Here is a 16,368-nt window from a genome sequence, read left to right on the forward strand (position 1 = left end):
TTAATCATGAAATTATTTTATGGTGATGATACATGTATGTATATCATCGATCAAATAATCAGTTGCAGTTGCTAGAAACATAAACACAAAAGTGAAATAAGAAATAAACTTTAAAATCTCATTTGTATTGCAAAACAAACTTTTTTGCAAATTAACGGGTATATAAAATACCAACAATAGATACTCATATGCCAATACTCAACCTCTGATTACACATAATTAGGTCAGGTTGATGTCACAATGTCACATCCATTACTAGTCTCATGAACCATCTAAAAAACAAAAGATATTTCAATAAACAAATAATAAAATCTTAACGCGTTGATTAATAATTAAGCACAAGATGAAGCCACCAATTAACCTTTATATAAACCTTAAAGAACCAGTCAACTCACCTCCATCTTCACTTTATATAAACCTTCAACTTTCTTCAACTCCATCAATTCAATTCAATTAAATCCAATCTTCAAAACCCACAATTAAACATATTCCAAATGGGTAAACTCTTACCACTTCTTTTCACCATATTAATCTCAAACATAATAATATCATCAGCACAAGACTGCAACTCTTATTCCTTCACCAACAACGCAATATTCGCCTCATGCGTTAGCCTCCCAGTTCAAAACTCTCATCTCCACTGGACCTACCACGCAAACAACGGCACAGCCGACATCGCGTACCGCCACACGGGGGTGTCGACGTCCACATGGGTTGCATGGGGTTTGAACGTGAACGGAGGTGGGATGGTTGGGACTCAAGCGTTGGTTGGGTTGGTGGGTTCGAACGGGTCGGTTCAGGCGTACACGTCGGCGGTGGCCGGGTACAACACCGGGTTGCAGCAGAGTGCGTTGAGCTTTGATGTGTCGGGTCTCAGGGCGGAGAGAGTGAGTGGTGGTGACGTGGTGATTTATGGGACTCTGGTGTTGCCGAGTGGGAGGACTAGTTTTAGTCAGGTGTGGCAGATGGGTCCGGTGACAAATGGAGCTCCGGGTCAGCATGCTTTGGGTTCGGAGAACAGGAATTCGGTTGGGACGGTGGATTTTGTTACCGGGCAGCAGGGTGCTGGTGGTGGGGTTGGTGGAAATCTGCTTCACCGGAGAAACGTAAGCCTTTTTAATTGCTATTATTTATTTTTTATTACTTTTTTTGTATATTGGTTGTAGGATATGTACCGTCGGTTTTGGGTTGAAACCGAACCAAAAACCAAAATTTTGGTTAAAATGTTTTTTTCTTGTTTTTTGGGTTTATTATTTGAGTTTGAAACTTTTAAGATGAAAAAAATTGACCTAAAATTATGAATTTGGGCATGACTCATTTTAATAATTAAATATTAATTGATTATTATATATCTTGGCTGAAATACTTTGATTACATATTTATTAAATTTTTACAAATTACTTAAAGTAAAAAAAATAAAAAATTTTAAATTCAGTTCGGTTTAATTTTTCGGTTTATATTTCATGCAAAACCAAAATTGAACTGTAAGTTCGTTTTTTACTAATACACAAAACCAATAACAATTTTTTTTAGATTTGGTTTTTCGGTTTCATGCTCACTTCTAATGGGTTGCGGTCTTGATTATAATTGTGCTTAGCTGAAAAAAGAACAAAAATGGTAGCAAAGCCAAAAAGAATGTTGTTTGGGGGGTTGTATAACATGAAAAAACTGATTATTCGATTTCATGCACACTAGTGTGCAATTGTACATATTAAGAGTTAACAATTAAGCAATCTTTGTTAATTTGACAGACTCATGGAGTATTGAATGCTGTGAGTTGGGGTGTATTGATGCCAATGGGAGCTATGATTGCAAGATACCTTAAGGTATTCAAAGTGGCTCATCCTGCCTGGTTTTACATACATGTTGCTTGCCAAGTCACTGCTTATGGTGTCGGTGTTGCTGGATGGGGCACTGGAATCAAGCTCGGAAGCGACTCGGAAGGCATCAAATACACCACTCACCGCAACATCGGAATTACCCTTTTCGCCCTTGGAACTCTACAGGTATAACATATATCATAACCATCTATTTTGATATACTTAACACGCCGGTTGGGTAAATACAAGTCATAACAGGATTAATGAGTAACGCGTTTGTGTTTATGATTTAGGTATTTGCATTGCTTTTGAGGCCGAAGCCCGATCACAAATACAGGATATACTGGAACATCTACCACGCGAGTGTAGGCTACACGATCATTGCACTTGGAATCACTAACGTGTTCAAAGGGCTCGATATCTTGGACCCCGAGAAGAAATGGAAGCATGCATACATTGGTGTGCTTATATCTTTGGCAGCCATTGCAGCCCTTTTGGAAGCTTTCACATGGTTCATTGTTTTAAAGAGAAAGGGAGAAGATAAGCAACATGGACATGCAGAGAATGGTAATGGCTATGGCCACGGTCACAGCCAGGCGGCTTAGAGGTTTTCTAGATCTATATTTGGTAGATCTTGTTTATATGTTTTTGTTTTTTGTTTTGGTTGAGGATGATTATTTAGTAGAAGGTATTATATTCTTTGTTCTGATTTGTGTTCCACATGGGTTGTAACATATTTATTTTTTTATATATACATGTTTGTTTTTACTTTATACCATCATAAAAGCAAATACACAATCCGATCTATACAGAATACCTGATTCAATTGCAGAATCAGAAACCAAGATGACATACAATTTTTTCTTGTCACCAAAAGTAAAATAGTAAATAAATATGAACACTTTTATCTACCTTTTATAGAGAGCGCTATACGATTAGTGCAACATCTTTGCAGTTTATACGGTTAACAATTGAGTCCGTCACATTCCACATGACTCTCACATTTTTCACATTTGGGCACAAGGTTTTCGATTTCATTTATCACTTGAGCTTTATCAGCTTCAAACTCCTCATCAGCTACACCATATTATGATTTCATAATCAGCTTTTTAATTGTTTGAATAAATAAATTAAGTTTCGAAACATATGTACGCCCTTTTGTACCTTTTTCAAATGTGAATTCGCTAAGGAACCGAAGGAGCTTGCTTCTGTTTGCAACTAGCACATTCACAATATCCTGTGGTTTGTTTTGATTTGCAGGGAAAAGCTGTTAAGAAAAGTTTGGTAAATCCCAGACGGTTTAAAAACCGACATTACAAGTGGTAATATACATTATATAGTTCAGTTATATCACTATATGATTATATATACCTTAAAGACATGGAAAGCTTCCAACTGTATGGTCTTGTTTGAATCCCGAAGAAGATTCATAAGAATTCTCATGTTTTCCAATGAGCTCACATACCGCACCATGACAGCTGTATTCGAACGATCCAGTAACATTGCTCCTAACAGCTAAAAATAATAAAAGAAAACGTTTAATCATGAGAAAATTAAATTTCATATATATCCGTGGGATCTTCTGAAATATCGTATATTGCCTTTTTAACATCAAATTTACCAATTTCATCAAAAACAATTTCGAGAATGACAATTTTACCCTTCTTTTTCTAAAACGTTAAATTTATAGATTTATCCATTTTAACCTTAAAATTTTATATTTACCCACATTATCCCTCTAGAGATTAATAGCATAAACGGTAGACCTTAACAGCGTTCCGTCTAGTGATGTAGTTAGAAGATTCCATTAACTTGTTATATTCCGTGAAAAACTGCAAACGGTCCGTTTAGTCAAGCAAAATCAGAATTAGAGAGTAATTTATGAAATAACAATACTTGCCCAATCATAATTATTATCGAGATATTCAGCAACAGTTGATTTGTGCCTCGTTAACAGCTCCTGGAATACGAATGAAATAATAAGATTAGCAGCCCATATGATGATATCACGAACATAACACATACACATGGTACATAACCTTAAATGTTGCTGCTGCATCCGATGCAACGTCAAAGTTTGTATCATGTTGATAGCTAAAGAATGTTTTCATGTGATCCGACTCCAAAATATATTTTGCAGCCACTTGATGATGAATACAGTCTCGCAAAATTGCACCAAATGATATTGCAGTTTCCGGGTCATCATACCTGACAATTCAACATTTTGTTAGCTTTGACCCATTAACTAAATAGATCAATATAAGAGGCTTACCCGGGTATCAATAAGTCAAGAATATCTGTATGTTGTTCGAAATATTCAGAAGCAACGTAATGGCCATGAACTCGTTGCCTTTGTAGATTTGCAAGCACATGAGTGATATCTTGACGGGACTACACGATACCAAAGTCATTGTTATTAACACTATAAAAAAGATTAAAAATTAGGATTATTGGCTGAATTACTAAATGTTATATACCCCAGGATCCAAATTAGGAAGGTGAGCTATCAGAAGGCGTAATATATCTTCCTTGAAAAACTCTTGGGTTAACTTTGCACACGCGTCTTCGTGTGGCTCTGACATGTCGTCGCCATAAAGTACTATCTTCACTTCGTGAATCAGTTTTGTTAATTCATGAACCTATAATATTAAGACGTGCCAAAATGTATAATATTAAGTGTGACAAAACGGGTTGGATCGGGTTGAGATGATAACCCTACTTGAGATATCTAAATAAATCAACAATTAATTCTACAACTGCCAATTAATTTCCAACATTACATCAAGTTCAGAATATCATATACATACCATACGTCCATACTATGTATCACTAGCATAAATAGTGTGACATGCCTAAATAACATGACTATGAAAATTCATAATATTAAGTTGAAGTACTTGTCAAACCACTTTCCTATAATATTATTTATATACTAAAAAGATCAAATATATATGATTGTGCATTGCGCGTGACTGAATTCAACAAACATCAAAAGAAAGGATGTTTATTGTGCTTATTGAAAATAAAGTACGCAAGACGTGATTTTGTAATATACTTAAAACACAAAAAAGTGCAATCTTGTCTATGTACAATAAAATTAACAGTTTTGGTTTCGGGTAATCATGCATGGTTACCTTGTCCTGGCGCTTGGCTTCAAGAACGTCGGGATTTTTAAGAAGGTCACGAATATGGTGGACGAGTTCAACCGGGGTGAGGGGCTTGGGTTTGAAGAGTGCCTTCATGTTTTGATGATGAACAATGTGGTTTCCCCTTTGATTATGAGTCGATAAATTGGTCGGAAATCCTCCGATCAACGAAACAATTAGAATGATGAATATGAGGGGGATCAAATTTGGGATATGGATGGTGGAGAAGGAGCTCCTAATTACTGATTCGAAATAATCAATTAATATATGATCCATAGATTATTACTAATTTTAGTACTACTTTTTGAATAATTCTAAATTTATACACACACACGATCCTAGTAACAAATACTCATATAAGTACACACATAAATGTGGGGATGATTTTTTAGTTTTATGAAGGTCACCTTTGTTTAGCAAGATTTGTTTAAGATAAATGAGAAATACATATAACCATTCTTAAAAGTTTGGAAGTCTAACATCATAAGTCAAATAAGCAAATTATAACTAGTCCCGAAGAAGATCAATGTGCTCATGTGTAAGGCTGGCGACTAGGGAAGGCCAACGTTTCGTTCTATCCTGGTGCCCTCAATTAACGGTGGTTTATGTGAAGAATAAACCTTGAAAATTCCAATCACCTACTCACCTCGTGTAACATAGCATCCTCGGTTTGGATTTTGATCATGCCACGCCCTCATCTTGGGTCTGAGCGTGTGACTCGCAGTTGGTACCGTTTTTGTAAGTAAATCAGAGTTACGAATTAATGCGTAAATATTGCGTGGATTAAAATATTAATATTTACTTATCAAAACACGGGATTATATAATACCCGTTTAATGTTTACAAAAGATTACTTGTTTATATAAAACCACCATTCAAGTTTTAACATTAACAAAATGATCTGAGCCATCAGATCGTCTGATGATGACTTCTATTCTTCAAGCGCCTATTCTTCATTACCTGTAAAACAGTTTGAAAATACGTTAGCAACACATATTGGTAAATAACCAGACACAAAAATATTATATTTACTTAATTACCCTCGAGACATAACTTAGGTCTCGGCCCATAGTGGCTTAGGAATAATCAAGTTAAAACTTAAACACAATTACAAACTTAAGCATTACTCGAAACCGCTCAGCAAACACCGCATCGTTCGAGATTACATAGCTACCATCATTATACACATGATTACCCTCTATCAGACATAACTTAGGTCTGGCCCGTCATGGAGGAGGCATATAACCGGGTGTGGCGGGGTGTGCCCACCGTCTACCACATGTGAAAGGATCCAGACAAACGTACACGACAACCTGAGGGCCATCGATTACTTTTGTTCATAATGTTTTAGAGATACGTAATCTCATGCAATCAATTTAATTTGACTTGATTAAACAAGTTTATAAAAGTTTGGGACGTATTCACCTTTGAAAATGATCAACTTCACTTCACTGATCGATTAGTCTTTCTCTCGCTATCTCGGACATATAGTGCGAGTATAACCTTTTGTTATTACTAGATCAATAATCTAGCTTTAGACCTTTAGTCTATTTTGTATAATCTTTACCTCGATTATATTTTCTTTTTGAACCTTTAGTTCAAAATATATTTTCTTTATGTAACAAGTTTTAAACCTTTAGTTTTACTTGTTTACTTTTCTACACACTACGTTTCTTCTTCTTGAAGAAACGCATACTTTATTTATTTACTTATTATTTAAGAAACTTAAATAATATTAATAACAAAGAATTACTTTACATTCATATTTATATTTTCTTTTGTTTATTCTCGAGGTATCGAGTATACCTTCGACTAGGGTCTAAGACTTTATATTATATTAATATTTTATTCGGGCATTATCCCTACATTGTTCGACTTATATTTTTCTAGACTTTCGAGCAGCACCTCAACGCTTTCTTGTTTCTCGAGTAATTTAGATCAACACTTCCTCGTACGTGAATCGAGGCACGTTGGTCATCAATCTTCGTCGGCACACACTTCAAGGCGGGGTGTTGACTCGTCTTGTGGTGGCACGTACTTCGAGGTAACGTCAATATTGGGCACAGATTTCGAGATACGAACTTGGGTTCGGTGAAACGCAAAACGAGGTAGTGAGAGAGAGTAAGATTGAGTATGCCCAAATGAGAGGGCTAGTCGCCCTATTTATAGAGCTGATCAGCGAGCTCATCGCGATATGCGATGGGCCATTTGGAGGTTGTCGCGTATCACGACTAGGCTTGTCGTGTCATGACTAGCCTTGCCACGTGTGCCACGTGGCTAGACAGGCGGTGCCACGTGGCGGGGCACATGTCACTGTTGTCAAGCCTCGTCATCGCAATACGCGATGACGAGTAGGCTTTGGGGGTATCGCGTATCGCTATCCTTTTCTTTCTTGGGATTTGTGATAAACCCATAGCGATACGTGATGGGTTATCTTCTGATCCATCGCGTATCGTGATGGGTAAGGGAAACAAAGTTTTACCTTTTTGGTCCTTGAACTTTTAACACTTGGTAGATTTGAATCATAATTTTCGTGATGTTACATATCAGCTCATGGTGTAATACCCATGGTCTTCGTGTTTTTTGTTCGGGACGTACTTATGTTACAAACCTCAGCTCCCCTTCGCAATAAAAAGAAAATTGTGTTAAATGGTACTCTAATGACAGCTCATTGGTTATTTTGTTGGCAATGAATGAGATTATCTTTTCGGGAAAGACTGTCGTTGAAGCCACCTGAGCCCGTTGTGGTTCATGCGAATGGAGGCTTTAACGAATTTTTTGTTTGTATATTTAATATTTTTTCTTTCTAATTTGTAAACTAATACTATTACATTAAAATAAAAATATTATAAGCAACAAATAATAATAGTCTAGCACAAGATCATCGGACGTCTAGTCCACAAATGCTCGATCAACTCATGACGAAGGTTTTCGTGTACCTCGCGGTTCTATATATATATATATATATATATATATATATATATATATATATGACATTTTGGAGTTTTTCTTCATCAGTGATTGTGAATTCGGGTCATGGGACATCACCTTGGAAGTTTTGACAAATGGTCATATATTGGTCATCAAGAATCATGTTATGTAGAATTAGACAAGTGTAGAAGACATCCATTATTTTCTCCATTGACCAAATCTGTAGTGGCCTCGCAATCAAATGAAAATTTTTCTTTAGAACTCCAAACACCCTTTCAGTATATTTTCGTTCCGATTCTTGCTTCTTCGTAAAGTACTTCCGTTTGTCTTCAATTGAAGACGCATAAGCTTGAACAAGTGTCGGCAATTCGTTGTAAATGTCATCAACCAGGTAGTAGCCATGCTTGAATTGTTCACCATTTGCACAAAACGTTTGAGCGAGCTCAATCCCGTCAATAATGACATCGAATATCGGCGGTTGTTCGATAACATTTATGTCGTTATTTGACTCGAAAACACCAAAAAACACATGCAAGAACTAAAGACATTGGGAGGCCACTGCCTCAAGTATATAGTGGGGCTGGGGTGATCACCTCGATGCAACTGATATCTCAAGATCGTTGGACACATATCCTATCCAACATGCGTAAAATCGTTACTACCAATCATTTCGGAAAAACCTGTGATATATGTGTGTGTTTATATATATATACCTTGATGGAAAAAATGAAGTGAGTCTCGCGCAAATTTTTCAGACGTTTTTAAGTATTCATCCATTGCGTCTGACGAAAGTCCATATGCTAGTTGACGAAGAGCAGCTATACATTTATCCATATTAGTGAAACCGGGTCTACCTTTTGCATCTAATCTTTGTTGAAAAAAGATACCGATCTGAAAAATCATTTGCTAAACACATAAATAGTTGTCTACTCTTTCAAAACCATCGCCTAAAATGATGTTCGTCATAAAGGGTGGATCAGCGTGGGGCTAAAATAGTGGCGTACAAAAGTTTCGTTAGCGCCCACTTGATCACAATCAAGAGTTGATTGTCTTGTTAGCCTTTGTCGCCTTTAAAACCCTTCAACCAACAGGTTAACCATTATCCACCCCGTTTAAAAAAATAAGATCATCTTCCTTGGAAGAATCGGTTGAAGAAAACGAATTCCATTTGCATTTTTAATTTATTATTGGGTGTGTTGGAATGAATAGAAAAACAGGAGATTTGTTGTATATTATGAGATATGTGATAACGTGTGTGAACATAGATTTATATAGAAAGTTTGATTATTATTTTAATGCATTCGACAGTTAGTGGCACGTTCCACGTGAAATTCCCACCCAACGTATCTATTCCTCACGCTAATTGGCTCACGACATTCAATCGAACGTGCGCGGCATGGTGTGCATCATCTATATTGATTGCGTCATTCGTTCGTAGCTCTCGTTAGTGGCCCGCAACACCTAGTCTAACTCACTAACATTTTGGCCCTGGATTTTGTATAGAAATTTGAACCAATTACCAAATACCAACGGGGCTCGCGTTAGAATGCAAAGGGGCACATTTTAGTTGATTTTTTTTAAAAAATAAATTATTCCATAAGAGCCGATGAGGACTCCTTCGGGGGTGATCATTCGAGGGAGGGGCTCAATGCTAAGCAGTGTATTCGAATGGTTGATGACAAGCACTTCACGACCGCGGTTAAAGTTTTGTGCTCTTCGGGTGTTGCTCCTCTTGGTGACGCTACTATAAGAGCGTTGTTTGATAAGCATCCCATATTGCCCCCGCCCGCCTTGCCTGGGGCCTTATTCTCGTAGGCCCTTTTGGTTGTTGACGTTGAAAGTGTTTTAAGGTGTATTAAATCCTTTCCTAAAGGGACTTTTTATGGAGAGATTGATGTGTTGAATAACACACTTATATTTCCTTAAAATTTTATAATGTTTTAATGATTTAATATCAAATTTATGTAAGTTTAGGGGGTTAAGTGCAAAGTTTTACAAAGTTGAAATGTTTTGTGTAGGTTATGGAAAGATGTGGAAAAAAAGGCAAGAAAAAGAGAACTTGGAGGGTTTAAGTGTCAAAGTTTCAAAGTTTAATCAAGGCCCGACCCAAGCCCACATCTTAAAAGCCTTATATTATATTATGATAATAACAAGGGAAATCTGCTATTATTAGCCATTAATCCCGAAATCACACAAAAACCTAAAACAAAACCCTAGTTCCGATCGGAACCAGTGCAGCCGGCAAGAAAGAAAGAAAAAAAAGGAAGAAGCAAGGCGGCTGAGGTGTTTTGGACGGCTGGAGAAGGAAGAGGTGATCTTGGGCAGCTGCTAGGGGCTTCAAACAAGCAAAGATCTCAACCATACTTCATAGTAAAACATCCATAAACTTTACTTTTTGTTCAAGAACCCTAACTTTGTTGATTTGATCTTTTGTTTTGAATTGTTTTGCAATTGATTGATTGTTTGACTTGTTATTGATATTGTTTGGATCTTGAATGAGTTTTATAATGTTTATGATGATGTTTATGGTGTTTTTCTTGAGTATGCATGGCTGTCCAAAATTAATGAGTAGCTAAACTTGTTTGTTCTACCTAGGATAGATGATTGTTGAGTAGTTTTAACTTGTTTAATGGATTGTTAATGTTCAAGACTTGAGTTATTGACGTAAAGTTTAACTAAACCATAAATTTGATTGTGTGTGATGGTTGTGTTTTATTTGTTATTACTTATAATCCTCTTGCATTAGTTAATTGAATCGGTTTTGATTAATTGATTGCTTGTTAAACTCTTTACTTGGTGTTTTGGGTTTATTTGCGGGAAGTACAACCGTAGGGATAAGTGGGTAATATAATCATCTAAAATCAGTTAAAATACACATTCTTTGAGACCGAGAGGTGATAAGAAGTAATATTGTCTCGTTGCTTTTACTTGTTAGAATTAAGACCGCGCGAGAGCGGGTTTTTGTCTTGTCAAGTTTGAGTGTTTATGTGCAATTAGTTGGTTTAATTTGGGTTAAGTTAAATTGTTCCTCTATCCTTGGTTGCGTAGTATTCGTTTCCATTAGGATAGTGTGTCGGTGAGACCGAGAGGTGAGTCGGTATTTGAATACGTTAATAATTGTTTTTCCGGTTTATTCTTTAAAATCAACTAAAATAAGTTAGAGTTTGTTAGAGAGACTGAGAGGTAATTTGACTTTCTTAAACAAGTTTTAGTTGTGTCATCTTTTATAACCGGTGTCTTGAATATTTTCAATCCGTTGTCTTGTTATTTCTATCAACATGATTCATTCCTAGGTAGACGTTTTTACATATTGAATTTAAATCAAAGTTTTCTAAAAGTGTTTTGTCAAACGTTTTCGTTTAGTTAAATTAATTTAAGTAGTTAAATAAAATCTTAAAAATTAAATAAATATTATTTTGGTAAGTCTTGGTTAGAGTTTTCTTAATCATAAACGTTTTCACGTATCTTTGAGTTCGACATCCGGACTTCCTTGATGCTATACTATTTATGATCGGTACACTTGCCGGTTTTGTGTGGTTTCTATAGGATTTTCGTTTTTATAAATTTAAAGCTTAATTGTGATTCGTTCTTTATTTATATTATACATTTTCACACATCAGAGATGGGCTTAGGGCCCAACATATTATGGATGACCTATGTGGGGAAGGATTCGCGATTGTCGTGGGGTTTCTTAAAGCTATCACTGAGGTGGTTAACCTGTGGTTAGTGGGGGAGATGCCATGTTGCTTTGGTGGAGTTTGTGGCTTCTGCCTCCCTAACTCCACTGCTTAAGCCCGACAATGGAATTAGGCCTATTTTCGTTGGCGTGATATTGAGAAGGTTTGTATCCAAAGTGGCTATGAGGAGTGTTTGGGAAGAGATGGAAAAATACCTTGGTGATTTTCAATTCGGGGTGGGGATCCCGAGTGGAGCGGAGGCAGTGCTTCATAGCGCGAATAGATTTCTTAATATGTTCCACTCTGATGGGTCGTTGGCTTTGCTTACTATAGATTTTTCTAATGCCTTCAACTTGGTGGATAAACCACACTCTTGCAGGAGGTTTGTGCTAGATTCCCATCTATTTCCCTATGGGTTAATTTTCTTTACGGGCAACCGGCTAGGCTATATGTAAGGAATGATTGTATCCAGTCAACTACCGGGGTTCAACAAGGCGATCCTTTAGGACCCCTTCTCTTTGCATCAGCGCTACACCCCCTCATTCATCGGGTACGAGATGGTTGTAAGTTACTTTCCATGCATGATACTTAGATGATGGCACGATTATAGGAGACATAGTGAAGTGGCTAAAGCCTTGGATATTATTATATCCGAGGGGCCAAGTTTGGGGGTTGAGCTTAATTATTAAAAGACCGAAGCATTTTGGCCGTTGTGTAATGGGGTAAAGGCAAAAGTAAGTTTATTTCCTATCGGGATTGGGAGACCGGAGTTAGGGGTAAAACTCCTTGGAGGAGTGGTTAGCCGGGACGCCGGGTTTATCACTAGTTTGGCCATTACTAGAGCTTCAAGAGAAGTAGAACTAATGAGATATCTTACTCGCCTACGTGACCCTCAATGCGAGATTCTCTTTCTTCGATAATGTATGGGGGTGACTAAGTTGTTGTTAGGACTCTGAACATGTCAGCCTATGTTTGTTAAAGAAGCTGTCTCTGTTTTTGACAAAGGGCTTCGAGCGGCGATTGAGGATATTGTGGTATGTGGGGGGTCCGTTTTTTGGTATTTTCAATGGAGACTAGCCTCTCTCCCTATCCATTTTGGTGGTTTAGGGTTATATTCAGCTGAGGATGTTTCCACATATGCTTTCGTAGCCTCGAGAACACAATCTTGGAAGTTACATGACCACATTTTGCATGATTGTGGTGTTGATGGGTTAGATTCCGATTTTGGGTGTGCGATGGATTGCGGGTTCGCTAATAAGGACACCCCCCTAAAGCCTAAAATGCTTTAGCGAGTGCCCTTTATAGTAAAACTGTCCAAAGTTTGGGAGAAAAGTTTGGTCTGTCCTTTTGTCAGAGAGCGGTATTAGAATGTCTTCAAGCTCCTCATGCTCAAGACTTTTTGACTGTCACCCCCATTGAAGGGTTAGGCCAACACATGTTAGCAGTGGAGTACCGAGCCATTTTTAAATATCGTTTAATGATCCCCCTGTTCCCAGTTGATGAGCTGCCCGGTCTGCCTTAAAGTTTGTTTGGATAATTTTGGTGAACACGCGGTTCATTGCAAAGAACTCCCGGGGTTTAAATATACATTATTTGGTCATGGATGTCTTTTATGATGTGCTAAAATGGGCGGGAATCTCGGAAAAAAAGAGACCCCGTGATTTATTGTCGGATCCGTGTGAAGGAAGGTCTACTCTCCGACCACCGGACATTCGTGTGTTTGGATGGGCGGGGGAGCATGCTTGTGTGAACCTTACTGGGGTGTCCCCTCTTGTTGGGCTTAGGGACACCGGGTTTGTTGCTAGAAAAACCGTGCTAAAGGCAGAAACAATAAAAATTGCTTAGCACGAGAAGGCGTGTGTTGAGGATCAACATGTCTTTATTCCTTTTGCTTTTGGTACATTTGGGTCTCTTGCCCCTGATGTTGTTACGCTTTTAAAAAGGGTTCAGCAGGTTGTGCACAGTCACTCAATGACGCCGAAGAACGATAACTTTGTTTTCAGTAGGATCGGTTTTGCCATTTAAAGGGGGTGATGGGGCAGCTTGTTGCCCGCTTACCTGCCTTTTTATTGTAATTGAGTCTTTTTTTTAATATAATATTGAATTAGATTTCTACCAAAAAATTTAAAAATAAATAAAGTTTTACAATAGTAAACTTAAGTTGAGTATGACACTTTCCATACTGGCCTCCAAATGAATTTGCCCCTTGGCATAATCCATGACAAGAATCGAGTTGTAACTAAAATTCATATATGTTGTGCTTGCCTCACTTATTTTAGAAAAAAAGTAAAATTGAAGTATCTAAGGAAAATTAGGTGATTTAATTAATAATATAAAAATATATACATTTTTTGGCCAATAAAAATATCCAAAGTATTATTGTACTAATTTGTTGGTGTTATAATATCACCATAATTATAAGAATATTGAATATGATTATGGAAAGAAAGATGATAATAGCAAATATGAGAATGTGTCGAATGATTTTACCCTTACATTTACATGCTATATATATTACAACAACTATACTATTTAGAAGACAAGATTGTATAATTGGTAGACAAGGTCATATAATTGGCCTTTGAAATTTGGTGTCATACAATATTGTCGGCAAGGTTGTCGGTGGTGATTCATAACATTCCCCCTTGGATGACACCATTTCAAAACTTCGGGGTCTTGAAGTACTGCCTCATTAAAAACCTTGCTAAAGAAAAACCCAATGGGAAAAAACTTTAGCTAAGGGAAAAAGAGTGCAGTATATAGCTCCCCCTCAAATTGCAGGTCGTTACATTGTCCGTACATGGCGCATGCCAATATCATGAACATGTTTCCTGAATGTTGCTGTGGGAAGTGCTTTTGTGAAAAGATCAACTGAGTTGTTGCTGGACTGGACATATCTCATCTCAACCTGATTGTCTTTAATAAGGTCCCGAGTATACTCAAAGTATCTTGGTGGTATATGCTTTGTTCTATCACTTTTGATATACCCTTCCTTCATTTGCGAGACACAAGCTGCATTATCTTCATAGATAGGAGTTGGAATTCGATCTTTCTTTAGTCCACAAGAAATCAATATGTGCCGTGGCATAGATCTTAACCATACACATTCTCTTGAAGCTTCATGCAATGCAATGACTTCAGCATGATTTGAAGATGTTGCAATGAGTGTTTGTTTTTGAGAACGCCATGAAATCGCAGTTCCTCCATTCTTAAATACGTACCCAGTTTGAGATTTTGCTTTATGGGGATCAGATAAATAACATGCATCTGCATAACCAACTAACCCTTCTTTTGAATCGTTAGGATAAAATAAACCTAAATCAGCAGTTTCTTTTAAATACCGAAAAATATGTTTAATGCCATTCCAATGTCTTTTAGTAGGGGATGAACTGAATCTTGCCAATAAATTAACTGCAAAAGAAATGTCAGGTCTTGTCCAGTTAGTAAGATACATAAGTGCTCCAATTTCACTAAGGTATGGTACTTCGGGACCAAGAATCTCTTCATTATCTTCGCAAGGACGAAATGGATCATTGTCAATATTGAGTGATCTGACAACCATTGGTGTGCTTAAAGGATTTGCTTTGTCCATATTGAAACGCTTTAAGAGTTTCTCAGTATAAGTTGACTGATGCACAAGTATCCCATTATGCATATGCTCAATTTGTAAACCAAGACAATATTTGGTTTTTCCAAGGTCTTTCATTTCAAATTCTTTCTTTAAAAGAGCAATTGCTTCATTAATTTCTTTTTGTGTCCCAATTAAATTTAGATCATCAACATACACATCTATGATAACATATCCTGATGTTGTCTTCTTGATGAAGACACATGGACAAATAAGATTATTTGTGTATCCTTTGCTTATCAAATAATCACTTAAACGATTGTACCACATCCTTCCAGATTGTTTCAGTCCATACAAGGATCTTTGTAATTTGATGGAATACATTTCCTTAGGCTTTGAGCTTATTGCTTCGGGGAGTTTACATCCTTCGGGAATTTTCATATAGATGTCACTATCTAGTGATCCATACAAGTAATTTGTAACAAATCCATAAGACGCATCTCTAACTTTTTAGAGACTGTTAAGCTGATTAAATATCTAAACGTAATAGCATCCATAACAGGATAATACGTTTCTTCATAGTCAATTCCTGGCCTCTGAGAAAAACCTTGAGCTACAAGTCTTGCTTTATATCTTGTAACTTCAATTTTCTCATTTCGTTTTCTCACAAAAACCCATTTATATCCTATAGGCTTCATTGACTTTGGTGTGATGACAATAGGCCCAAAAACCTTTCGATTATTTAGGGAATTTAACTCAGCTTGCATGGCATCTTTCTATTTGTTCCAATCTTGTCGATTTTTACAATCATCTACAGATTTTGGTTCAGGGTCATCATTTTCTTCCATGATATCACTTGCCACAGAATAAGAAAATATATCATCAATATTTTCCATTTCATCTCGATCCCACATTATATGTGATTGACCATAGTTGATTGACAATTCTTTATTGGAATTATTTATTCTTTCCTGAGGGAAGGCTTCCTTAGGGTCATTATCCTTTTCAGAGCCATTTCTTTTTCGAGGATTTTTATCCTTTGAACCGATTGGCCTTCCACATTTTAAACGTTTTTGGGATTCATGAGGTGCATTATTATGGTTTTGCTTGCTTGGAATCTCAACTCGAGCTGGAGCATTAGCAGCTGGTATATGAGATTTAGTGACCCTGTTTATATCAGTAAATGCATCAGGTAACTGATTGGCAATTTCTTGTAGATGTATTAT

General features: G+C 36.9%; 2 protein-coding genes across 2 annotated transcripts; one reads left to right on the forward strand and one right to left on the reverse strand.

The window, feature by feature from the left end:
* Positions 1-440: 440 nt before the first annotated feature.
* LOC143611745 (cytochrome b561 and DOMON domain-containing protein At5g35735-like) lies at positions 441-2,593 on the forward strand. Its single transcript, XM_077085904.1, has 3 exons — positions 441-1,106; positions 1,752-2,006; positions 2,114-2,593. Exons 1-3 carry the CDS (start codon positions 495-497, stop codon positions 2,423-2,425), a joined length of 1,179 nt encoding a protein of 392 aa, XP_076942019.1. The 5' UTR covers positions 441-494; the 3' UTR covers positions 2,426-2,593.
* Positions 2,594-2,784: 191 nt separating this feature from the next.
* On the reverse strand, positions 2,785-5,062 carry LOC143611742 (putative MO25-like protein At5g47540). Its single transcript, XM_077085902.1, has 10 exons — positions 4,955-5,062; positions 4,298-4,459; positions 4,093-4,211; positions 3,860-4,028; positions 3,721-3,780; positions 3,587-3,652; positions 3,422-3,490; positions 3,192-3,335; positions 2,985-3,087; positions 2,785-2,897 (listed from the first exon to the last, which is right to left on the reverse strand). Exons 1-10 carry the CDS (start codon positions 5,060-5,062, stop codon positions 2,785-2,787), a joined length of 1,113 nt encoding a protein of 370 aa, XP_076942017.1.
* Positions 5,063-16,368: the final 11,306 nt, after the last annotated feature.

This window comes from Bidens hawaiensis, unplaced genomic scaffold (assembly GCF_021521415.1).
Source record: "Bidens hawaiensis isolate Kalapana, Puna unplaced genomic scaffold, B.hawaiensis_p1.1 tig00032083_1, whole genome shotgun sequence".
NCBI lineage: Eukaryota > Viridiplantae > Streptophyta > Magnoliopsida > Asterales > Asteraceae > Bidens > Bidens hawaiensis.

What these genes read in the sequence shown, in the direction of transcription:
- LOC143611745 (XM_077085904.1), top strand. Translation starts at nt 495, where the DNA reads ATGGGTAAACTCTTACCACTTCTTTTCACCATATTAATCTCAAACATA. An exon ending in ATCTGCTTCACCGGAGAAAC is followed by an intron (nt 1,107 to 1,751) that starts GTAAGCCTTTTT and finishes TTAATTTGACAG; the next exon opens with ACTCATGGAGTATTGAATGC. An exon ending in TCGCCCTTGGAACTCTACAG is followed by an intron (nt 2,007 to 2,113) that starts GTATAACATATA and finishes TTTATGATTTAG; the next exon opens with GTATTTGCATTGCTTTTGAG.
- LOC143611742 (XM_077085902.1), bottom strand. Translation starts at nt 5,062, where the DNA reads ATGAAGGCACTCTTCAAACCCAAGCCCCTCACCCCGGTTGAACTCGTC. An exon ending in CTAGACGGAACGCTGTTAAG is followed by an intron (nt 3,491 to 3,586) that starts GTCTACCGTTTA and finishes TTAACGTTTTAG; the next exon opens with AAAAAGAAGGGTAAAATTGT. An exon ending in CGAATTCACATTTGAAAAAG is followed by an intron (nt 2,898 to 2,984) that starts GTACAAAAGGGC and finishes AATATGGTGTAG; the next exon opens with CTGATGAGGAGTTTGAAGCT.